The sequence below is a fragment of the Bufo bufo genome, chromosome 2 (assembly GCF_905171765.1).
Source record: "Bufo bufo chromosome 2, aBufBuf1.1, whole genome shotgun sequence".
Lineage (NCBI taxonomy): Eukaryota > Metazoa > Chordata > Amphibia > Anura > Bufonidae > Bufo > Bufo bufo.
Window position 1 is genome coordinate 502,599,554 of NC_053390.1, and position 26,644 is coordinate 502,626,197.

At 45.4% G+C, this 26,644-nt stretch overlaps 1 protein-coding gene across 2 annotated transcripts in view; it reads right to left on the bottom strand.

Annotated features, from left to right (window-relative positions):
- Positions 1-19,329, bottom strand: part of LOC120989605 (mpv17-like protein 2) — a 37,762-nt gene extending 18,433 nt beyond the window's left edge. Inside the window, exons 1-3 of one of the 2 annotated variants that reach the window (XM_040417817.1) lie at positions 19,233-19,329; positions 7,285-7,541; positions 4,573-4,734 (exon numbers count right to left, since the gene is read on the bottom strand). In XM_040417817.1, the coding sequence (XP_040273751.1) occupies positions 4,573-4,734; positions 7,285-7,471 (349 nt within the window). In that variant the 5' untranslated portion in view covers positions 7,472-7,541; positions 19,233-19,329. Of the gene's footprint in view, positions 1-4,572; positions 4,735-7,284; positions 7,542-18,953; positions 19,199-19,232 lie in introns of those variants that run through there. The other variant, XM_040417818.1, reaches the window with a different exon arrangement.
- Between the last annotated feature and the right edge of the window lie 7,315 nt (positions 19,330-26,644).

A 26,644-nucleotide genomic window follows, 5' to 3' on the forward strand; every position in this document is an offset into this window, starting at 1 on the left:
TTCCTTAATCCTTGCCCCCCCCCCCCTGCTGATTCCCGTACCGCTGGGTCCGCTGGCGCTGCCTTTCCCTTTAAAACCAAAACGTAAGGCTCTGACTGAGTCGCCGCACCGATCCGAATCAGTGACAGAGTCTGTGAACGCTCGCTGCGCACGAGACGTCAGACGCTGCCGCCTTCAGATTCGCGCACCGCCGCCTGCCAGTCAATTCTGGTTTGCAGGCGCGGCGGCGGGAACTTCGGGAAGTGGAAGGAAGCCTGCCCTTAGCCCTTAGCCAGCCCAGGAGTCAGTGCCGACTCCATGCTCCAGCCTCGAGCCGGAGCCTCTATCACATGTTGGACTTGGACAACAGGCACAGCGGCCACTGACGGACCCCACTAATTGCATTAAGGCCCTAATACAGAACCATATTATGTTGGTCCATAGTTGGTGCCATTCCTATCCCACTACAATCACTAGGGGGACTAGAGGGACATAATGAATATCGCCAAGGGGTGGGAGATATACAGTGTCTGTACAGGGCAGACCGGCTGCGGGATCTGCGTGTGGATTACGGCTATATTGCAGACTGTAATTGTACATGGCGTTGTTTAAAGATCCCCCCATAACAGTGTGCGTAATCCACAGATCCCCCCATAAGAGTACGTGATCCACAGACCCCTCATAACAGTGCGCCTGCGCACTGAGGAAGAGAGAGAAAGGAGGGGAAAGAATACGCAAAAGCAAGCAGAGGACTACACAGCAGACGACTTAATAGCTTCTTTTGTACGGTAAGTAAATTGCTTTATTTTAAATGCAGTTTAATGTCTGTTTTTGTCTTTTATTATATTTTGGCTTTTCTTAAAGGGACAGTAAAAAATTGTTTTTTTTTGTTATGTATGATACTTTTTGATAATAAATAAATGTAAATGTAGTGGTGCTATAATGTGGCATCTCTGCATACCGCAATACTCTCGTATTTTGTTATTTTATATATACTTATTGCGGTTTTTTCAGTAGTATGATTAGGTGGTGAAAATTATTAGTGCCCCCCCCATTTTTGACAGTGGTATCTTATTTGCCCCCCTATATATTGTTCCTAGAGTCGCCACTGACTACTGACCTGACTGACTGTACTGCAGTCAGTCGATCAGTCACACTCACAAACACTGACATCATACACTTTCACGCAGCAGCCGGTCATACCTCTGGGTCCGGCGGCAACTGCCACTTTAAAATAGCAGTGGCCGCCGGGAGGTACGTCTGCTGCGCTATGATGTCACTAGTCACCTTACTGAAATCACAGATTTTTTTTTTTTACAACTACAAAGACAGTAAAAAGTGATAATGAAATTGGGGGTGGGTCCTTGAGGGTGGAGGGGGGCTGGGAGGCAGAGTCAGGACGGATTCTAAAGCGATAGAGTAGGAGCGGGCCATGGAGGGGGGGGGGGGGGCAGGCCTTGATCTGTATAAGGGGCCCCAAAATTTCTAATGGCAGCCCTGCTAGCGATAGTCGGGCACATCATCACTAAGGCTTCATTCACATCACAGTTCAGGCTTTCCGTTCTCTCTCCGTTTAGTAGAAGGCACATAACTGAGCCAAACGGAGCCTAAAGGACCCCATAGACTATAATGGTGTCCGTTATGTTTCTGCTCAGATGATTTTGTTTGTTTTAAAATTGTTTTTATTGTTTTCCAACACGAAATAAAGCAACAACATAAAGGTCATCACTATCTCAAATCCCTGAAAGTATACATATACCCTGAGCATACATCCTAAAACGAGTAATCGTATAGTTGCACATATCAAATAATCATAAGCACATTAATTTCCAAATGACATCTTCTAAGAAAAAACATCTCTGTTCCAGAAGATGATTTTGGAGCAGAGACAAAAGTGGTGCATGCAGGACTTTTGTCTCCGCTTCAAAATAATCTTCTGAGCGGAAACATAACAAACCCCATTATAGTCTATGGGGTCCTCGGAGCCTTATGGAAGATAAGTCCGTAGACCTGTGCAGAAGGAGACAATGGTGTCCGTGCCTTTCAGAGTTATAGCGCAAGCGCAATAGTTTAGTTCCATCCCATTGCATCTATAAGTCCCATGACATGCGCAGAAAAGATAGAAGTCGCAGCGCATGAGCAGAGGATAAGAAAGGATGATTGGAGCGTAAGGAGAAAGGAGTGGCCGAGACGCACAGCTGGCGATGTAACTGTTTTACGATTGGACAATAGTTTCAAAATCGCAACAAAGTAGTTACTTACTAGCTTAAAGAGATAGTGACATCACAACAAGGGAGGTCTTAAAATCTGCTTCACACCCCCTCTCCCTCACTAGCAGACTGCCCGCAACCCCTGAAGACGCCAATGAGTTGGCGAAACATGTCGGGGGGCAGCATGTGAAAAGTTTTTAAACAATGTGCGCACCCTAGATCTGGCTGCATTAGAACAGCTGTATTATCAAGAAGGCTGTAGTTAAAAGGGTACGGACAGTACTGTTCCGCACAGTTACAGATCACATTGCACTGCAAACAAATAGCGCTAGTCTATTCCATAGGGCAAATAGCAGTCTCTAGGGTGGCACAGCTGATAGTTTTAAATCACATGAAAATTAGAGGAATGATTTTATGATGGGAAATAAACGTTATGTTTTAGGATGACAAATTAGTAGCACATGTAGCTAAGAGACAATTAGTGGTCCTCTGGACCTTTTGTAAATAATCACGGTTAAAGTGTCTCAACATTTGTTAATGGGTCAGTTTTGGCAATTTATATAGAAAAAAGGGCTCCGTTTGGCTCAGTTATGTGCCTTCTCCGTCCTTTCCGTTCTCCTGCTCCTAAACGGAGCAGGAGAATGGAAAGGCTGAATGTTGATGTGAACGAAGCCTAACAAGCATTCGTAAGAAAGCCCATTAGCGATGATCTGCCTGTGTAATAGTGCCGACAATTAGCCAATGAACGAGCGATCACAATTTTTAAGCAGGTTAAAAAATTGTTTGCCGGTTGCAGATCGTGCAGTCTAATCACGGTCTGTTGCCAGCAAATTATGTTTTTTTTTTTTTTATAAGGACAAGTGACGGCATTAGTGACCTCTCCTCCCCATACTGTGGAGGCGATCGCTGCATATAATAGCAGCTGTCTCTTCCACTGACAAGCACGTGTTTGCCTCACCTGCTGGTGTAGTTCCAGCCTAAGCCTTTAAATGGTCCCTTAGTCTGATTCAGTAGGCTACACAATCATGGGGAAGACTGCTGTCTTGACAGTTGTCCAGAAGACAGTCATTGACATCCTCCACAAGGAGGGTAAGCCACAAAAGGTCATTGCTAAAGAAGCTGGCAGTTAATAGAGTGCAGTATCTAAGCATATTAATAGATAGTTGAGTGATAGTAAAAACTGTGGTAGAGAAAGCGGCACAAGCAACAGGGATAACCGCATCCTTGAAAGGATTGTCAAGAAAAAGGCCCTTCAAGAATTTGGGGGAGATTCACAAGCAGGGGACTGTGGCTGGAGTCAGTGCTTCAAGAGCCGCCACACCCAGACGTTTCCAGGACATGGGCTACAACTGTCACATTTGTGTCAAGCCACTCATTACCCAGAGATGTCACAAGCGTGTCACCTGGGCTAAGGCGAAAAAGGACCGAAATGTTGCTCTGTGGTCCTGTTTTCAGATGAAAGTAAATTCTCCATTCATTTGGAAATCAAGGTCCCAGAGTCTGGAGGAAAAGTGGAGGGACACACAATCCAAATTGCTTGAGGTCCAATGGGAAGTTTCCACAGTCAGTGATTGTTTGGTGAGCCGTGTCTTCTGCTGATGTTGGTCCACTGTGTTATAACAAGTTCAAAGTCAGCACAGCCATCTACCAGAAGATTTTGGACCACTTCATGTTTCCCTCTGCTGACAAACTTAATAGAGATGCTGATTTCACTTTCCAGCAGGACTTGGCACCTGCCCACACTGGCAAAAGTTCCAACACCTGTTTAAATAACCATGGTATCATTGTGCTTGATTGGCCAGAAAACTTGCCAGACCGAAACCCCACAAAGAATCTATGGGGTATTGTCAAGAGGAAGATGAGAGACACTAGACCCAACAATGCAGACAAGCTGAAGGTCACTATCAAAGCAACCTGGGCTTCCATAACACCTCAGCAGTGCCACAGGCTGATCGCCAAGTATTGACCAAGTATTGAGTGCATATACTGGACATACTTTTCAGTAGGCCAACATTTCTGTATTATAAAAAAAAAAAAATTATTGGTCTTATATAATATTCTAATTTTCTGACATACTGACCTTTGGGTTTTCATCATTAGCTGTAATCCATAATCATCAACATTAGAAAAATAAACTCTTGAAATAGATCACTCTGTGTGTAATGAATCTAAGGATTATATGAGTTTCAGTTTTTAAACTGAATTACTGAAATAAATTAACTTTTTAATGATATTGTAATTTATTGAGATGCAACAACAACAAACGTATTTGAGAATACCTAAGAGTGCCAGATATGTAGTACTGCAGGGTGTTGTAAATGTTGAAGGACCCTGTAACAACATAATTTGTCTTCTATGACATTTTCTATGTAATAGCTCTTACCTAAAAAGTACCACAATCCAAAACAGGGGGAGGCCACCAGTTGGTCAATTAGAACCTTTCGCAAAACCATTTTGATTGCTCGGCCTGGAAGCGCCTTATCCAGCCATGAATACCAGAAATGCATCATAGGGCCCATTGAGCAACCTATAGCAAACATATGACCTGCAAAAAAAAAAAATATATATATATCTAATTTGTGTTTTAATTAAATATGGCTGTAACTTAAAGAGGACTTGTCATCACAATTTGCAGTGCAGTCTGCAAGCAGCATGTTATAGAGCAGGAGGGACTGAGAAGATGGGCATATAGTTTTGTGGGATAAGATTCAGTAAAACTTATAATTTATTCATTTAAAACTCTGCTCTTTCTAGACAGAAGACCAGTTCCGTGTATGACCATCAGTGACTGACATCTATCTGTGTATACATTCTTACATATAGAATAATACCAATCACTGATGACACCTCCCTGTGTACAACTATCAGTGACAGCTATCTCTGTATACACACTTACACAGAGAATATCAATCACTGATAAAACCTCCTCCATGTACAACTATCAGTGACTGTATGCTCATTCCGGGGTTCTCACTGCTTACGCCCTCATGATCAGCTTATTAGGGACCTGTGTGATTCTTTACCTGATAATGTGCGATATAGCATACAGTGGAAACCCCAGGCCTTTTCCCCACATTCTCTCAGTCTTTTCCATACTTTACAGTAGTATGTCAACCTTAGGCCTCATGCACACGACCGTTGTGTGCATTCGTGTCCGTTGTTCCGTTTTCCGTGATTTTCTGCAGACCCATTGACTTTCAATGGGTCAGTTGAAAACTCGGAAAATGCACCGTTGTTCATCCGCGTCCGTGATCCGCGTTTCCTGTCCGTCAAAAAAATATGACCTGTCCTATTTTTTGGACGGACAACGGTTCACGGACCCATTCAAGTCAATGGAAATTGAGAATGCAGCTTCTTGTGGAGTAAAAAGTAGTTCTTTATTGGCTCATCGTATAAAATCCACCAAAATCACAGGAAAAAGGTGTACAGTAACATGTTTCGGGCTACAGAATCCAGCCCTTCATCAAGACATGAATGTATAATGGATCTGTAGCCCGAAACATGTTACTGTACACCTTTTTCCTGTGATTTTGGTGCATTTGATACGATGAGCCAATAAAGAACTACTTTTTACTCCACAAGAAGCTGGATTCTCTCTTTCTATTGGATATTCTATTAGGCCCAGTTCTGCCCTCCCTCCCCTGTATTACATTCATTGTTGGCCAGTGCGGCCTCCCCTCTCCCCCCCTCCTAATTAAAATCCCCCCCCCCATATTATTGGTGGCAGCGGAGAGTTCCGATCGGAATCCCAGTTTAATCGCTGGGACTCCGATCGGTAACCATGGCAACCAGGACGCTACTGCAGTCCTGGCTGCCATGGTTACTTAGCAATTTTAGAAGCATTATACTTACCTGCGATGTCTGTGACCGGCCGGGCGCTCCTCCTACTGGTAAGTGACAGGTCTGTGCTATAAGCAATGCGCTGCACAGACCTTTCACTTACCAGTAGGAGGTGCGCCCGGCCGGCCACAGACAGCGCAGGCAACTATAATGCTTCTAAAATTGCTAAGTAACCATGGCAGCTAGGACTGCAGTAGCGTTACCGATCAGAGTCCCAGCGATTAAACTGGGACTCCGATCAGAACTCTCCGCTGCCACCAATGATGGGGAAGGGGGGGGGGATTTTAATTAGGAGGGGGGGAGGGGAGGGGAGGCCGCACTGGCCACCAATGAATATAATACTGTGGAGGGAGGGAGGGGGGGCCGCACTGGCCACCAATGAATGTAATACAGGGGAGGAAGGGAGGGGGGCCACACTGGCCACCAATGAATTTAATACAGGGGAGGGAGGGGGGCCGCACTGGCCACCAATGAATTTAAAACTAGGGAGGGAGGGGGGGTCTGCCCCCTCCTGCCTGGCAGCACCTGATCTCTTACAGGGGGCTGTGATCCGCACAATTAACCCCTCAGGTGCGGCACCTGAGGGGTTAATTTTGCGGATCACAGCCCCCTGTAAGAGATCAGGTGCTGCCAGGCAGCAGGGGGCAGTCATGTACACAGTTGTTAGTATATTCTAACTTGAAGCGTCCCCATCCCTATCTGTTAGAATATACTGTCGGATCTGAGTTTTCACGATATAACTCAAATCCGATGGTATATTTTAACATAGAGGCGTTCCCATGGTGATGGGGACGCTTCAAGTTAAAATATACCATCGGATTGGAGAAAACTCAGATCCGATGGTATAATAGGGACTCCTGACTTTACATTGAAAGTCAATGGGGGACGGATCCGTTTGCAATTGCACCATATTGTGTCCCCATTGACTTGCATTGTAAGTCAGGACGGATCCGTTTGGCTCCGCACGGCCAGGCGGACACCAAAACGACTTTTTCCTTCATGTCCGTGCATCCTCCAAAAATCAAGGAAGACCCACGGAAGAAAAAAAGGACACGGATCACGGAACTACGGAACACGTTTTTGCGGACCGCAAAAAAAACGGTTGTGTGCATGAGGCCTTATACTGCTGGTAACCTACCTGAGAAGTCAGCACCTACATAGCGAATACAACAATACGGGAGTTAAACACCTTACTACGTTCCTTAGGAAGAGTAAATGTATCTGATTTGTCTTCATTATTAAGACAGAAATTTACCTGTCCGCATCCAGTCTCGCTGTTTCTCCGGCTTTTTTCTCAGCTCTCGAGTCTGCTGGATAGTATCACCAACGGCCAGCAATGCTCCACAGCTAACCGTGTTAGTGACCAACAGAAATCGTCCTCTAAAAAGAGGCTTACAATAGCCTGATACTCGAGCAAGCAGAATTCTACCCTGGGGAAGCATCCTGTCCTAATTTTACCCACTGCTGGACACAATCCCACATGGACCTAGGACAGTTTTGATTGAGGATCTCCTGTAAAGAACATAAAACCAATATGAATTAGTACCATCATTTATAATGGACATTACCCTTAAAAATGACAGACAGTTACCTCCACAGCAGACACGCACCTTGTTCTGCTTAGGTTACAGTACAGTGTGTGTGACGAATACCACACCTCGTGCCCGCTTGACGTTGCCTACGTCGAGCTCACGCAATGCGGTATGTTCACGGGTTACCAAAGCGTGACTTTACGCCCTCCAGAGGAGCAGGAAACGTCAGCTTGGTACAGTTTACACACACACACCTCCTATCCACACGGGCCCAGAGAGGCAACAAGCTGAGAGAGCCTTTTCACTGACGCAGCGAAAACAGCTCTGTCTCAGCCCGGGTATCTGCCACCAGCTTCTCGTTTGGTATAAGCCCGGTCCGCTAATGGGATTATATAGGGTGAGAAACCAACCGGCGGTAGCTTATAACTAGGCCAAAACACAGACGTGGGGATTCGTGATCGAGATACAAGATAGCACAAGATTAAATTATATATTTAATCGCCGTAAGGGCACACTAGATATAACAATATACACAGAGAATATATACAGTGGTCTGAGGTTACAGATACAGGTTATATGGTTACAACAGGGTTAAGCACAGTAAAAGTCAGTTACTGGGTAAGATGAAAGTTCCTTTGGGTTGTGAGGTGTTCTTTGCTGTAGTCACATGAAGGGCAGTGATCTCAGCTAGTTCCTGGGTCCCCCTAAACACATTACACGATGTGACCCTTCTTCAGAGAAAGACACGCCCACTTGCTGGCACAAGCCTTTTAACCTGTAGCCGGCCCCTCCCCTCCCAGCCTTTGACTGGCTGCAAATGACCCACAAAAACACTTTAGGGTTCATAGCTCCAGTCCAGAAGGTCACAGGGAGATGGTTCTGGGACCAACGGATCCGTCTGGGTTCCGGCTACAACTAGAGTCTAAACATGGTACAGTTAGTTGGTTTCTGTGGGTAGATATGTATATCTCCCTTCCCTGGCATCCAACTTTCAAACCAAGAACATGGGCATGTTCCTCGTGGCCACCAGGACACAGATATGTATCCGGTTTATGCCTGCGATGACCAGGCGATTCATAATTTCTTATGAAATGTAGGTGCCAACATGCCTGGGAGATATCATTGATCATGGGCAAGAGCTGAGACTAGGGTTGGACGATATCAAAAATATTCAGACGATAATGATATTAAGAAATTTATCGCGATAAATACCCGTTTAAAAGAAAAAAAAAACACAACGAGACATTATACTGTATGGGGGCAGCCAGCAGGAGACGTTATACTGTATGGGGGCAGCCAGCAGGAGACATTGGCTTGGGGCAGCGGCCAGGCAGCCACAACTTGGAGACATTCATTGTCACACTGTATGGCAGTGTTCGCCGGGGCAGCAGCCACAAGGAAACATTACAGTATGGGTGCAGCAGGGCAGCCACAAGAAATTACAGTATGGGGGCAACAGCGCAGCCACAAGGACACATTACAGTATGGGGGCAGCAGCCACAAAAGGACATTACAGTGGGGGCAGCAGCCACAAGGTGCAGCCCCCCCCTTCCCATGTCTTATGGCCACCTGTGTGACCTGCCTGCCACCACATACAGTATTTCCTTCTTGTTGGTCATGGGGGAGGGAGGGACTCTTGATGGCTCATTCCCTGCCTGCCTGCAGGCTGCTATTTCAATGTGCAGTGCGGAGCATGCAGCTAGTTGCATTGCAGGCAGGCAGGCTTGAAGGACTGACTACTGAGTAGGCCAAAGTCGGACAGAAGACATAATTGGGGCAGAGACATTACACCTTTAATAGCTGCCCGTCCGGCAGCTGTGATAAAGTTCAACTTCTGACTGACTTTCCCGCCACTCGCTCGCTGCTACTGCGCTGCTCAGCCTGGGCGTCATCTGATTCCGACGTTAGACGTCGGTGGACGGAGACTGCACCATGGGAGCAAGCGAGGAGGAGCCTGGTCGGCCGCTGCGGGAAGCAATTGGTGTGTAATGATGCAGGGGCGGGCGGACGCAGTTTTTGAAGCGGTCAGCGCACATGACCGCCTCGATGACATCACAAAATACTGCAGTAATTAGGAAACAGCGATATATCTGGTCCTCACTGGACCAGAAGTATGACATGAAAACTGCATGCATGTCACTGCTACTGGCCAAATTGCCATTCCTAGACAGGTCAAGTTGAGATCACTGATTGGACATATAGATGGCATGTCATACTTCTGGTCCAGCAGAGACCAGAGCTCGGAGTTGAACCCGATACCCTCTAAATAGGCGAGTCATGTTTTTTCTTTAAAGAGGGCCTTTCATCGGTCCAAACATTGTGAACTAAGTGTCATGATCTGTACAGCGGCGCCCAGGATCTCACTGCACTTACTATTATCCCAGGGTGCCGCTCCGTTCTTCTGCTATGCCCTCCGGTATGTTCGGTCACTTGGTTATAGTAGGCGGACACTTAGGGGACTTTGTTATAGTAGGAGGAAATTGCCCTTGTTCTCCTGGGCGTCTCCTTCTCCCAGGCTGTAGCGCTGGCCAATCGTCCCCTAAGTGTCCGCCTACTATAACCAAGTGAGCAAACATACCGGAGGGCATAGCAGGAGAAAGGAGCGGCGCCCAGGGATAATAGTAAGTGCAGTGAGATCCCTTAGCGCCGCTGTACAGATCATGAAACTTAGTTTACAATGTTTGGACCGATGAAAGGTCCTCTTTAATGTGTGGGGCATGTGATTCCGATTATTTTTTACAATATACTTTTATTTGTTGATTTTGTAAATTTTCATTACATAGTAAACCCTAAGGCAGTGAGGTCAGCAGCTGTGGGCAAGGAGCATCTTTACTGTTCAGAACTCACTGCGAAAAGACAACTTCAGAAGCAGTTTTATCATGAAACGCAAAATCGAGTATATTACAAAAATAATCAGAATCGCTTGCCCTACACATTTAAGAAAAAGTAAATAAATGACAGTTACACATTAACTTTTACACCATGTCTGGCTCCCTGACAACTGGTCCTCAGTCCCCTTTACTAGGAAGAAAAAGAAGAAGGATGGCTGTGCGTCTTATAAAGTGAATACTAGTGAGCGCTTCCATTATAGAAGCGCTGCAAGTGCTTCCGGTACTCACACCCCATGGTCTTTTTTGATGGGGCCAGCGCTGCACTGTCCTGACCCCGTACAGCGTCAGGACGTAGTGCGCGCACTATGACCTGACGCTGCACGCTGTCAGGTGACAGTGCAGCGCTGGCTGGGAAGACAGGGGAGCGCGACTTCTGCTGGAGATGAAGAGGAGCTGCGGCGCAGGAGAGGTAAGAGGAGTTTATTTTATTCTGATGGGGGTTAGAAATAAAAGGGCTAAGTTGAGGTCTGATGGGGGTCAGAAATAAAGGGCTGATCTGAGGTATGATGGGGGTCTGACATGAAGGTCTGATATGATGTCCTGATATTTATGGGGGTCTGATCTGAGGTCTGATGAAAAATATATTTTCGGATTTTCCTCCTCTAAAATCTGGGGTGCGTCTTATAAAGCGAAAAATACGATAGAGAGAAATATATATATATATATATATATATATATATATTTATATTTATATTATACACACACACACATACATTAGTGCATCTCAATAAATTTGAATATCCTGGAAAAGTTAATTTATTTCATTCATTTCAAAAAGTGAAACTCATAACCTATTGATTCATTACACAGAGTGATCTATTTCAAGTGTTTATTTCTTGAAATGATTATGATGTATAGCTAATGAAAACCAAAAAGTCAGGATCTCAGAAAATTTGAAAGTTCAATATTGTAGACTCATGGTGTCATACTCTAATCAGCTAATCAACACAAAACACCTACACAGGTTTCCTAAGCCTTTGAATAGTCCCTCCGTCTGGTTCAGTAGGCTGCACAAACATGGAGAAGACTGCTAACTTGACAGTTGTCCAGAAGACAATCATAAGCCACAAAAGGTCATTGGAAGGAAAAACATGTGGTAGAAAAAAAAGGTTTGGGAGAGATTCACAAGGAGTGGACTATGGCTGGAGTCAGTGCTTTAACAGCCACCGCACACAGATGTATCCAAGACATGGGCTTCAACTGTGGTGTTCCTTATGTCAAGCCACTCATGATCCAGAATCAAGGTCAGAAGTCCCTTAAACTAAGGGAAAAAAGGACTGGACTGTTGCTCAGAGGTCCAAAGTCCTGTTTTCAGATGAAAATAAATATTGCATTTCATTTGGAAATCAAGGTCCCAGAGCAGGCATTCTCAAACTGCGGCCCTCCAGCTGTTGTAAAACTACAACTCCCACAATGCCCTGCTGTAGGCTGATACCTGTAGGCTGTTCGGGCATGCTGGGAGATGTAGTTTTGCAACAGCTGGAGGGCCGCAGTTTGAGGATGCCTGTCCCAGAGTCTGGAGGGAGAGTGCAGAGGCACACAATCCTTGAGTTTGCTTGAGTTCCACCATGAAGTTTCCACAGTTAGGCCCCTTTCACACGGGCGAGTATTCCGCGCGGGTGAAATGCGTGATGTGAACGCATTGCACCCGCACTGAATCCTGACCCATTAATTTCTATGGGGCTGTGCACACGAGCGGTGATTTTCACGCATCACTTGTGCGTTGCGTGAAAATCACAGCATGCTTTATATTGTGCGTTTTCCACGCAACGCAGGCCCCATAGAAGTGAATGGGGCTGCGTGAAAATCGCAAGCATCCGCAAGAAAGTGCGGATGCGGTGCGATTTTCACGCACGGTTGCTAGGAGATGATCGGGATGGAGACCCGATCATTTTTATTTTCCCTTATAACGGAAAATAATAGCATTCTGAATACAGAATGCATAGTACAATAGGGCTGGAGGGGTTATAAAAAATAAAAAATTTAACTCACCTTAATCCACTTGATCGCGCAGCCCGACTTCTCTTCTGTCTTCCTCTTTGCTGTGTGCAGGAAAAGGACCTGTGGTGACGTCACTCCGGTCATCACATGATCCATCACCATGGTAAAAGATCATGTGACGGACCATGTGATGACCGGAGTGACGTCACCACAGGTCCTTTTCCTGCACACAGCAAAGAAGAAGACAGAAGAGAAGTCGGGCTGCGCAATCAAGTGGATTAAGGTGAGTTAAATTTTTTATTTTTTTAACCCCTCCAGCCCTATTGTAACATAGTAACATAGTACATAAGGCCGAAAAAAGACATTTGTCCATCCAGTTCGGCCTGTTATCCTGCAAGTTGATCCAGAGGAAGGCAAAAAACCCTGTGAGGTAGAAGCCAATTTTCTCCACTTTAGGGGAATAAAAAATTCCTTCCCGACTCCAATCATGCAATCAGAATAACTCCCTGGATCAACGACCCCTCTCTAGTAGCTATAGCCTGTAATATTATTAAGCTCCAGAAATACGTCCAGGCCCCTCTTGAATTCCATTATTGTACTCACCATCACCACCTCCTCAGGCAGAGAGTTCCATAGTCTCACTGCTCTTACCGTAAAGAATCCTCTTCTATGTTTGTGTACAAACCTTCTTTCCTCCAGACGCAGAGGATGTCCCCTCGTCACAGTCACAGTCCTGGGGATAAATAGCTGATGGGAGAGATCTCTGTACTGACCCCTGATATATTTATACATATTAATTAGATCTCCCCTCAGTCGTCTTTTTTTCTAAAGTGAATAACCCTAATTTTGATAATCTTTCAGGGTACTGTAGTTGCCCCATTCCAGTTATTACTTTAGTTGCCCTCCTCTGGACCCTCTCCAGCTCTGCTATGTCTGCCTTGTTTACAGGAGCCCAGAACTGTACACAGTACTCCATGTGTGGTCTGACTAGCGATTTGTAAAGTGGTAGGACTATGTTCATATCACGGGAATCTATGCCCCTTCTGATGCAACCCATTATCTTGTTGGCCTTGGCAGCAGCTGCCTGACACTGGTTTTTGCTGCTTAGTTTGCTGTTTATTAAAATTCCTAGATCCTTTTCCATGTCAGTGTTACCGAGTGTTTTACCATTTAGTATGTATGGGTGACTTGCATTTTTCCTTCCCATGTGCATAACTTTACATTTATCAGTGTTAAACCTCATCTGCCACTTATCTGCCCAAGCCTCCAATCTATCCAGATCCCTCTGTAGTAGTATACTGTCCTCTTCAGTGTAAATTACGTTACTTTGTACTATGCATTCTGTATTCAGAATGCTATTATTTTCCCTTATAACCATGTTATAAGGGAAAATAATACAATCTACAGAATACCTAACCCAAACCTGAACTTCTGTGAAGAAGTTCGGATTTGAGTACCAAACATGCCGATTTTTCTCACGAGCGTGCAAAACGCATTACAATGTTTTGCACTCGCGCGGAAAAATCGCGCATGTTTTCGTAACGCACCCGCACCTTTTCCCGCAACGCCCGTGTGAAACCAGCCTTGGCATGCCTCCCCAAACCATCACTAAGGCTGGTGTTGGTCCACTGTTATATCAAGTCCAAAGTCAGTACAGTTATCTACCAGAAGATTTGGGACCACTTCATGCTTCCCTCTGCTGACAAACTTTATAGAAATGCCAATTTCATTTTCCAGCAGGACTTGGCACCTGGCCACACTGTCAAAATTTACCAATACCTGTTTAAATAACCACTGTGCTTGATTAGCCAGCAAACTCGCCAGACTGAAACACCACAAACCTCTGGATAGGTCATCAGTATCAGATCGACGGGGTCTGACACCCAGCACCTCCACCGATAAGCTGAATGAGTAGACAGTGCACACAGTGTGTATGTGCCATCTCCCATGTCTCTTCTTGTTCTGCTGCTGCTATGTCTATGGCATACAGACGGCAAGTGCACACTGCGCTGATCTCGGGGGTGTCAGACCCCTGACAATCTGATATTGATGACCTATCCTAAGGATAGGTCATCAATATAGGAGAGCACGGAGAACCCCTTTAAAAGGAGGCTACCAGCTTTATGTTCTTTCCAGGGCCTCTATGCTCTGTCCTCAATACCTGATTGCGGGGGGCCTGACTCCCAACATCCCACTGATCAGCTGTTCAGAGGAGAGTTGTGTCCTCTTCACAATGTACCAAGCACAGCGCCGGACATTGCATAGTGGCTTTGTTTGGTATTGCAGCCCAACTCTATTCACTGACAGCAAACAGACCTTGATAAAGACGACTCAGGCATCACACACACACACACACAGCCATGATTTTTCTGCATTTTTGCATAGAGCAAGTCATTGCTATGGGGCCATGCACACGTGTATTTTTTGCAGATTCATGTGGCTGCAAATTACAGAACACGTCCTATTCTCATGTGTATTACACAAGGTGGTGAGCAGTAGGGCTGACAACACACCTGAGCGTTTTACAGTGCGTTCCTACCTGCTGTAAAACGCTCAACAGGCGAAAACCCATGTTTCCCTATAGGGCATGGTTCTCACCTGCGCGTTTTTTACGGCGCGTACGAACGCGCTGAAAAACGCCCTACGCCCAAAGAAGTACAGGAGCTTCTTTGGGCGTATTGTCGCGTGTTCACGCCCATAGACTTCATTGGACGCCTCTGTGGTTAATCGCAAGAACGCGCGTTTCCCATTTCCAAAAACGCTCTGTAATACGCCCCGAAAACGTCCGACAAAAACGTGTGTAAAACGCGAATATCAAATACGCTCAAGTGTGAACCAGGCAATCCATGTAATGTATGTCTATTGTGTCATATGATGGTGTGACTCCAACGTGACAGTCACCAAAAACAGACATATTGATTTTTGTGTCACAAGCCGCAAAGGACAGTCACTTCAATATACAGGTTAAACTCGAAAAATTAGAATATCGTCAGCTGGATTTTAGTAACAGAGCTTTTGACATCACATCAGTCTCCTCGATTTCTTTTAAAATATACCAGTATTAATTACTGCCATCTGTCTTGTCATTTTGTAAAAAAAAAAAATATATATATATTTTTTTTATATGCTAATTACCTCTGTAATGTGCCCACGGGGCAGTCCCTCTGGCCGTTGGTGCCCAGCCGCGTCCATTCTCTAGGAGCCCAGCATCATCCCACAGCTGATTATTCACTCCTCATCCGATGGTGCTAGCTGCAGCCTCAGCGAACGAAGCGCACATGCCAGTGGATCCAGGGCGCATGCGCGAGATTACAGCGCACCATTGGCGATTAGAGGAGTGAATAATTAGCAGTGGGGTGGTGCTGGGCTTCTAGAGAATGGGCGCGGCTGGGCACCAACAGTCAGAGGGACAGCCCCATGGGCACATTACTGAGGCAATTAGCATATTAATAAAAGCGATTTTTTTACAAAATGACAAGACAGATGGCAGTAATACTGGTATATTTTAAAACAAATCAAGGAGACTGATGTGGTGATGTCAAAAGCTCTGTTATCCCTTTAACCCCTTAACGCAAAACACCATGCATGTACGGCGGGGGATGCGCACCCGATCACTGCAGGGGTTCGGCAGTCCCTGGTAGCCAGGCCCCTGCTGTAAACAGCGATGCCGGCGGATTAACTCCTTCTATGCCGCGGTCCGCGCTGACTGCGACATTAGAAGTGGTTTGCGTCAGGTGAAGCAGCGCATCGAGTCCCCGCGCTGCTGTGGCGGGGACCCGATGCCATGCAGAGGCTGCCCAATGCCCTGCACAGCATCGGGACCTACCTTCTACGGGTGCCGAGGAGATCCAGCCTCAGGCTGTGTCAACCTTCTCTATAAAAATATCACATGATTTAAACCCTCCAGGTGAACACCGTAAAAAAATAAAAAGTGTAAAAAAGCCATTTTGTCACCTTACATCACAAAAAGTGTAATAGCAAGCGATCAAAAAGTCATATGACCCCAGAATTGTACCAAATAGTCATCTCATCCCGCAAAAATGATACCCTACCTAAGAGAATCACCCAAAAAAAATAAAAAATATGGCTTTCAGAATCTGAAGACACTAAAAAAATCCTTTTTTTCAAAAATGCTTTATGTAAAACTGAAACAAACAACCAAAAAAAGTATACATATTTGGTATTGTCGAGTCCGTAACAACCTTCTCTATAAAAATACCACATGATCTAACCTGTCAGATGAACGTTGTAAATAACAAAAAATTAAAACAGTGGCAAAACAGCCATTTTTTTTTCGTTACCTTGCCTTACAAAGTGTAATCTAGAGCAAGCAAAAATCATCTGTATCCTAAAATAGTACCAACAAAACTGCCACCTTATTCCGTAGTTTCCAAAATGGGGTCACTTTTTTGGGAGTTTCTACTCTAGGGGTGCATCAGGGGGGCTTCAAATGGGACATGGCAAGTTGAAATTATCCTAGTGAAATCTGCCCTCCAAAAACCATATGGCGTGCCTTTCATTCTGCGCCCTGCCTTGTGGCCATACAGCAGTTTTTGACCGCATATGGGGTGTTTCTGTAAACTACAGAATCATGGCCATAAATATTCAGTTTTGTTTGCCTGTTAACCCTTGCTTTGTTAGCGGAAAAAAATAATTAAAATGGAAAATCTGCCAAAAAAGTGAAATTGTATCTCCATTTCCCATTAATTCTTGTGGAACACCTAAAGGGTTAACAACGTTTGTAAAATCAGTTTTGAATACCGTAAGGGGTGTAGTTTCTAAAATGGGGACCTTTTTGGGTGGTTTCTATTATGTAAGCCTCACAAAGTGACTTCAGACCTCAACTGGTCCTGAAAAAGTGCGTTTTTCAGAAAAATTTCAAGATTTGCTTCTAAAACTCTAAGGCCTCTTTCACACGGGCGTTGCGGGAAAATGTGCGGGTGCGTTGCGGGAAAATGTGCGGGTGCGTTGCGGGAACACCCGCGATTTTTCCGCGCGAGTGCAAAACATTGTAATGCGCATTGCACTCGCGTGAGAAAAATCACGGTGTTTGGTGTTGTGTAGATGTTATTATTTTCCCTTATAACATGGTTATAAAGGGAAAATAATAGCATTCTGAATACAGAATGCTTAGTAGGTGATCAATTGAGGGTTAAAAAAAAATAAAAAAAATTAACTCACCTTCTCCTCTTGTTCGCGTAGTTCCCGGTCTCTTCTTTACTTCTTTAATGATGAGTTGTGGGCTAAAGGACCTTTGGTGACATCAGATCACATGCTCCAATCACATGGTCTATCACCGTGGTGATGCTCCAATCACATGGTCTATCACCACGGTGATCGACCATGTGATTGGAGCATGTGATCTGATGTCACCAAAGGTCCTTTAGCCCACAGATTGGAGCATGTGATCTGATGTCACCATAGGTCCTTTAGCCCACAGCTCATCATTAAAGAAGTAAAGAAGAGACCGGGAACTACGCGATCAAGAGGAGAAGGTGAGTTAATTTTTTTATTATTATTTTTAACCCCTCCAGCGCTATTGTACTATGCATTCTGTATTCAGAACGCTATTATTTTCCCTTATAACCATGTTATAAGGGAAAATAATACAGTGAATAGACTGTCACCTAGCATTCATGTGTGAAAATCGCACCGCATCCGCACTTGCTTGCGGATGCTTGCGATTTTCACGCAACCCCATTCACTTCTATGGGGCCTGCGTTGCGTGAAAAACGCAGACTATAGAGCATGCTGCGATTTTCACGCAACGCACAAGTGATGCGTGAAAATCACCGCTCATGTGAACAGCCCTATAGAAATGAATGGGTCGGTATTCAGTGCGGGTGCAATGCTTTCACCTCACGCATCGCATCCGCGCGGAATACTCGCCCGTGTGAAAGGGGCCTAAGCCTTCTAACGTTCCCAAAAAATAAAAAGGCATTCCCAAAATGATCCAAACATGAAGTAGACATATGGGAGATGTAAAGTAATAATTTTAGGAGGTATCACTATCTGTTTTAAAAGCAGAGAAATAGAAATTTGGAAAGTTGCGAATTTTTCCAAATTTTTGGTAAATTTGGTATTTTTTTATAAATAAAAATGAAATATTTTGACTCAAATTTACCACTGTGATTAAGTACAATATGTGACGAGAAAACAGTCTCAGCATGGCCTGGATAAGTCAAAGCGTTTTAAAGTTATTACCACATAAAGTGACACTGGTCAGATTTGCAAAAAATCAGTCTGGTCCTTAAGGTGAAAAATGGTAAGGTCCTTAAGAGGTTAAAAGGTGAAACTAATATATGAGATAGACTGATTACAGGCAAAGAGAGATATTTCAAGCCTTTATTTGTTATAATTTGGATGATTATGGCTTACAGCTTATGAAACCCCAAAGTCACAATCTCAGGTCCCCTTTGCTCAGGGGGTATGGAATAATTGGCTGACTAGAGTGTCACACTTTGAGCCTAGAATATTGAACCTTTTCACAAAACTCCAATTTTAGGTTGCATTACTGAAATAAATGAACTTTTGCCCAATATTCTAATTCTGTAAGTTACCTGCGACTTGGTTATGTCTTCACAGCAGTAAGATAAAGGCCAGCTAGCTGCAGACAAGTCACACATGGTTTGTGTCACCCAGCATGTGTAGCCCCAGCCTAACTGCTAGAAGGTCCCAGAGAGTTTCACTTCTAGAGCGACTGAGCCTTATATAAAAGCAGAACCTCCTGACACAAGCTCCGCGAGTCAGTCAGGACCGGGCAGAGATCAGCTCCGCACCTCAGCTTCCGGTACAGGGGCAGTAGAGATCGCACAGACCGCACTGACAGCTTAGCTTACCTGCTGCGAGAAGGACGCGGCGAGACGTCGCTCTACACTGCAGGCTGCAGCTCAATGTTCATGCTAAACACGTGACCCCCGGCCAGTCAGCAGCCCGGAAGTGAACGTAAACGCACCGGAAGTCATTTGCTCCGACCATCTTTACTAAGGGTACGAGAGTGATAGGAGGAATTATTCAGAGTTTATTCTGTTTTTACGGTTTCTAATAGCCGCTGTCTCCCCTCCTCGGGTGTGGGGTGCTGAAACCTCTGGGGAATGGTCTGTGTGCAGTCTTCCTGCAGTGCTGGGTGCCTTCTCCTCCATTAGATGGCAGTGTGTACTTCTGCCTCTTACACAGTGCACTGTATTAGGCACAGAATTCATGTGGACTGCAGTGCTCTCCAGTAGGGATGAGCAAACTTGTGTTTCAAGTTTGCTGTACAAGGTTTGGGTTAGAGCTCATGCACACGACCGTTGTAGTTTTGCGGTCTGTTTTTAACGGATCCGTTGTTCGGTATCTGAGGTTTTTCTGTTTTGTGGCCGCATACGTTCCGTTATGCCACAAAACATATCCGTATGGTTTCCGTATGCAATCTGTTTTTTTGTGGATCGCAAACGGAAATAGAAAGTTTATCATTACTGTAATGTTTGCAAACAGTAAACACATGGGCAAAGTGGGCATGAATCCACAAAATACGGATGCGTTCCGTATGCATTCCGTATTTTTTGCGGACCCATTGACTTGAATGGAGCCACGGACCGTGATTTGCGGACAATAATAGGAAATGCCCTACTTCTGTTGTTTTTGCGGAGCCATTGAAGTGAATGGTTCCGCAAAACAAACGGAATGGACACGGAAAGAAAATACGTTCGTGTGCATGAGCCCTTATCTAAGAATTCCGTTATGGATTCCACTACCAAGGACCATAAGTTATGATGGATCCATAACGGTACTCTTAGATAACCTGAACCCAAACCTTGTACACAGAACTTGAAAACATAAGTTCGCTCAACCCTACTTCTAAGGCCTCTTTCACACGAACCATAATACGGATTGTGTCAGGATAGATTCAGTTAGGGGTGGGCGATATGCAATACAAACAATATAAATTTGGCCGATAGAGATGTTGTTTATATGGCCATATCACGGTAGAACATGGCATGCGCCGCTCTTGGCACGCACCATGTTCTACTGAGTCGGCATAGTGGAGAAGGAGGAAGTCCCTCCCTCCCCACTGTGTGCGGCTGCCGCTGACAACCAATGAGAACGGAGGAGGAGGGGAGGGACTGTGGCCACTCCGCCAACAATGAGAACAGAGGAGGAGTGACTGTGGCCACTGCGCCACCAATGAGAACAGAGAGGAGGGGAGGGACTGTGGCCACTGCTCCACCAATGAATATAGTTAATATGCCTGAATACAAACGTAGCCTGCATGTGTTGGCCATATCCCATACCTGGCCTCTATTACTGCGCTCCGTGATCCACCGCAATTAACCCCTCAGGTCCTGAGCGGTTAATTGCGGCGGATCACGGCGTGCAGTAATAGAGGCCAGGTATGGAATATGGCTGGCACATGCAGGCTATGTTTGTATTCGGGCATATTAACTATATTCATTGGTGGCACAGTGGCCACAGCCCCACCCTTCTACTCCCCCTCTTCTGAGTATTATATTAATTGCGGGCCCCCCCTCCACACGATTAAATCATTGGTGGCAGTGGCCCCAGGGTGGCAGCTTTTGATCGGAGCCCCAGCAGTGTAATTGTGGGGCTCCGATCGGTTACCATGGCAGCCAGGATGCTACTCAAGCCCTGGCTGCCATGGTAAGCTCCCTGCTGCTGTGTGTACTATACACAGGGCAGCAGGGAGAGTGTGAAGTCCTATTCACCCTAATAGAGCTCTATCAGGGTGAATAGGACAAGGGTTCTAACCCCTAAGGAGGCTAATAGTTATTAACCGCCTCCGGACCGCCTAACGCAGGATTGCGTTCCGGAGGCGGCAGCCCTGCGCAGAGTCACGCATATATGCGTCATCTCGCGAGACGCGAGATTTCCTGTGAACGCGCGCACACAGGCGCGTGCGTTCACAGGATCGGAAGGTAAGCGAGTGGATCTCCAGCCTGCCAGCAGCGATCGTTTGCTGGCAGGCTGGAGATGCGATTTTTTTTTAACCCCTAACAGGTATATTAGACGCTGTTTTGATAACAGCGTCTAATATACCTGCTACCTGGTCCTCTGGTGGTCCCTTTTGTTTGGATCGACCACCAGAGGACACAGGCAGCTCAGTAATATGTAGCACCAAACACCACTACACTACACCCCCCCCTGTCACTTATTAACCCCTGATCACCCCCATATAGACTCCCTGATCACCCCCCTGTCATTGATCACTCCCCTGTCATTGATCACCCCCTTGTAAGGCTCCATTCAGACGTCCGTATGATTTTTGCGGATCCACGGATACATGGATCGGATCCGCAAAACACATACAGACGTCTGAATGGAGCCTTACAGGGGGGTGATCACCCCATATAGACTCCCTGATCACCCCCCTGTCATTGATCACCCCCCTGTAAGGCTCCATTCAGACGTCCGTATGTTTTTTACGGATCCACGGATACATGGATCGGATCCGCAAAACACATACGGACATCTGAATGGAGCCTTATAGGGGGGTGATCAATGACAGGGGGGTGATCACCCCATATAGACTCCCTGATCACCCCCCTGTCATTGATCACCCCCCTGTCATTGATCACCCCCCTGTAAGGCTCCATTCAGATGTCCGTATGTTTTTTACGGATCCACGGATACATGGATCGGATCCGCAAAACACATATGGACATCTGAATGTAGCCTTATAGGGGGGTGATCAATGACAAGGGGGTGATCACCCCATATAGACTCCCTGATCACCCCCCTGTCATTGATCACCCCCCTGTAAGGCTCCATTCAGATGTCCGTATGTTTTTTACGGATCCACGGATACATGGATCGGAACCGCAAAACACATACGGACATCTGAATGGAGCCTTATAAGGGGGTGATCAATGACAGGGGGGTGATCACCCCATATAGACTCCCTGATCACTCCCCTGTCATTGATCACCCCCCTGTCATTGATCACCCCCCTGTAAGGCTCCATTCAGACATTTTTTTGGCCCAAGTTAGCGGAATTATTATTATTTTTTCTTACAAAGTCTCATATTCCACTAACTTGTGTCAAAAAATAAAATCTCACATGAACTCACCATACCCCTCACGGAATCCAAATGCGTAAAAATTTTTAGACATTTATATTCCAGACTTCTTATCACGCTTTAGGGCCCCTAGAATGCCAGGGCAGTATAAATACCCCACATGTGACCCCATTTCGGAAAGAAGACACCCCAAGGTATTCGCTGAGGGGCATATTGAAGTTTTTGTCCCAAGTTAGCGGAAAGGGAGACTTTGTGAGAAAAAAAAAAAATAATCAATTTCCGCTAACTTGTGCCCAAAAAAAAAATTTCTATGAACTCGCCATGCCCCTCATTGAATACTTTGGGGTGTCTTCTTTCCAAAATGGGGTCACATGTGGGGTATTTATACTGCCCTGGCTTTTTAGGGGCCCTAAAGCGTGAGAAGAAGTCTGGGATCCAAATGTCTAAAAATGCCCTCCTAAAAGGAATTTGGGCACCTTTGCGCATCTAGGCTGCAAAAAAGTGTCACACATGTGGTATCGCCGTACTCAGGAGAAGTTGGGCAATGTGTTTTGGGGTGTCATTTTACATATACCCATGCTGGGTGAGAGAAATATCTTAGTCAAATGCCAACTTTGTATAAAAAAATGGGAAAAGTTGTCTTTTGCCAAGATATTTCTCTCACCCAGCATGGGTATATGTAAAATGACACCCCAAAACAGATTGCCCAACTTCTCCTGAGTACGGCAATACCACATGTGTGACACTTTTTTGCAGCCTAGGTGGGCAAAGGGGCCCATATTCCAAAGAGCACCTTTCGGATTTCACAGGTCATTTTTTACAGAATTTGATTTCAAACTCCTTACCACACATTTGGGCCCCTAGAATGCCAGGGCAGTATAACTACCCCACAAGTGACCCCATTTTGGAAAGAAGACACCCCAAGGTATTCCGTGAGGGGCATGGCAAGTTCCTAGAATTTTTTATTTTTTGTCACAAGTTAGTGGAAAATGATGATTTTTTTTTTTTTTTTTTCATACAAAGTCTTATTCCACTAACTTGTGACAAAAAATAAAAACTTCCATGAACTCACTATGCCCATCAGCGAATACCTTGGGGTCTCTTCTTTCCAAAATGGGGTCACTTGTGGGGTATTTATACTGCCCTGGCATTCTAGGGGCCCAAATGTGTGGTAAGGAGTTTGAAATCAAATTCTGTAAAAAATGACCTGTGAAATCCGAAAGGTGCTCTTTGGAATATGGGCCCCTTTGCCCACCTAGGCTGCAAAAAAGTGTCACACATCTGGTATCTCTGTATTCAGGAGAAGTTGGGGAATGTGTTTTGGGGTGTCTTTTTACATATACCCATGCTGGGTGAGAGAAATATCTTGGCAAAAGACAACTTTTCCCATTTTTTTATACAAAGTTGGCATTTGACCAAGATATTTATCTCACCCAGCATGGGTATATGTAAAAAGACACCCCAAAACACATTCCTCAACTTCTCCTGAATACAGAGATACCAGATGTGTGACACTTTTTTGCAGCCTAGGTGGGCAAAGGGGCCCATATTCCAAAGAGCACCTTTCGGATTTCACAGGTCATTTTTTACAGAATTTGATTTCAAACTCCTTACCACACATTTGGGCCCCTAGAATGCCAGGGCAGTATAAATACCCCACAAGTGACCCCATTTTGGAAAGAAGAGACCCCAAGGTATTCGCTGATGGGCATAGTGAGTTCATGGAAGTTTTTATTTTTTGTCACAAGTTAGTGGAATATGAGACTTTGTATGAAAAAAAAACAAAAAAAAAAAAACATCATTTTCCACTAACTTGTGACAAAAAATAAAAAATTCTAGGAACTTGCCATGCCCCTCACGGAATACCTTGGGGTGTCTTCTTTCCAAAATGGGGTCACTTGTGGGGTAGTTATACTGCCCTGGCATTTTCCAGGGGCCCTAATGTGTGGTAAGTAGGTAAATGACCTGTAAAAATCCTAAAAGTGCTCTTTGGAATATGGGCCCCTTTGCCCACCTAGGCTGCAAAAAAGTGTCACACATCTGGTATCGCCGTATTCAGGAGAAGTTGGGGAATGTGTTTTGGGGTGTCATTTTACATATACCCATGCTGGGTGAGAGAAATATCTTGGCAAAAGACAACTTTTCCCATTTTTTTTATACAAAGTTGGCATTTGACCAAGATATTTCTCTCACCCAGCATGGGTATATGCAAAATGACACCCCAAAACACATTCCCCAACTTCTCCTGAGTACGGCGATACCAGATGTGTGACACTTTTTTGCAGCCTAGATGCGCAAAGGGGCCCAAATTCCTTTTAGGAGGGCATTTTTAGACATTTGGATACCAGACTTCTTCTCACGCTTTGGGGCCCCTAGAATGCCAGGGCAGTATAAATACCCCACATGTGACCCCATTTTGGAAAGAAGACACCCCAAGGTATTCAATGAGGGGCATGGCGAGTTCATAGAAATTTTTTTTTTTGGCACAAGTTAGCGGAAATTTATATTTTTTATTTTTTACTCACAAAGTCTCCCGTTCCGCTAACTTGGGACAAAAATTTCAATCTTTCATGGACTCAATATGCCCCTCACGGAATACCTGGGGGTGTCTTTCTTCCGAAATGGGGTCACATGTGGGGTATTTATACTGCCCTGGCATTCTAGGGGCCCTAAAGCGTGAGAAGAAGTCTGGAATATAAATGTCTAAAAAAATTTACGCATTTGGATTCCGTGAGGGGTATAGTGAGTTCATGTGAGATTTTATTTTTTGACACAAGTTAGTGGAATATGAGACTTTGTAAGAAAAAAAAATAATAATTCCGCTAACTTGGGCCAAAAAAATGTCTGAATGGAGCCTTACAGGGGGGGTGATCAATGACAGGGGGGGTGATCAATGACAGGGGGGTGATCAGAGAGTCTATATGGGGTGATCACCACAGTCATTGATCACGCCCCTGTAAGGCTCCATTCAGATGTCCGTATGTGTTTTGCGGATCCGATCCATGTATCCGTGGATCCGTAAAAATCATACGGACATCTGAATGCAGCATGACAGGGGGGGGTGATCAATGACAGGGGGGGGTGATCAGGGAGTCTATATGGGGTGATCACCCCCCCCTGGAAGGCTCCAGGGAGATGCCTGTATGTGTTTTGCGAATCCGATCCATCTATCAGTGGATCCGTAAAAATCATGCGGACATCTGAATGGAGCTTTACAGGGGGTTGATCAATGACAGCGGTGTAATCAATGACAGGGGGGTGATCAGGGAGTCTATATGGGGTGATAACCACAGTCATTGATCACACCCCTGTAAGGCTTCATTCAGACGTCCGTATGCGTTTTGCGGATCCGATCCATCTATTAGTGGATCCGTAAAAATCATGCGGACATCTGAATGGAGCTTTACAGGGGGTTGATCAATGACAGGGGTGTAATCAATGACAGGGGGGTGATCAGGGAGTCTATATGGGGTGATAACCACAGTCATTGATCACGCCCCTGTAAGGCTTCATTCAGACGTCCGTATGCGTTTTGCGGATCCGATCCATCTATCAGTGGATCCGTAAAAATCATGCGGACATCTGAATGGAGCTTTACAGGGGGTTGATCAATGACAGGGGTGTAATCAATGACAGGGGGGTGATCAGGGAGTCTATATGGGGTGATAACCACAGTCATTGATCACGCCCCTGTAAGGCTTCATTCAGACGTCCGTATGCGTTTTGCGGATCCGATCCATCTATTAGTGGATACGTAAAAATCATGCGGACATCTGAATGGAGCTTTACAGGGGGTTGATCAATGACAGGGGGGTGATCAGGGAGTCTATATGGGGTGATCACCACAGTCATTGATCATGCCCCTGTAAGGCTTTATTCAGACGTCCGTATGCGTTTTGCGGATCCGATCCATCTATCAGTGGATCCGTAAAAATCATGCGGACATCTGAATGGAGCTTTACAGGGGGTTGATCAATGACAGGGGTGTAATCAATGACAGGGGGGTGATCAGGGAGTCTATATGGGGTGATAACCACAGTCATTGATCACGCCCCTGTAAGGCTTCATTCAGACGTCCGTATGCGTTTTGCGGATCCGATCCATCTATCAGTGGATCCGTAAAAATCATGCGGACATCTGAATCCGTAAAAATCATGCGGACGTCTGTGCTTATAGCACAGACCTTTCACTTACCAGTAGGAGGAGCGCCCGGCCGGTCACAGACATCGCAGGTA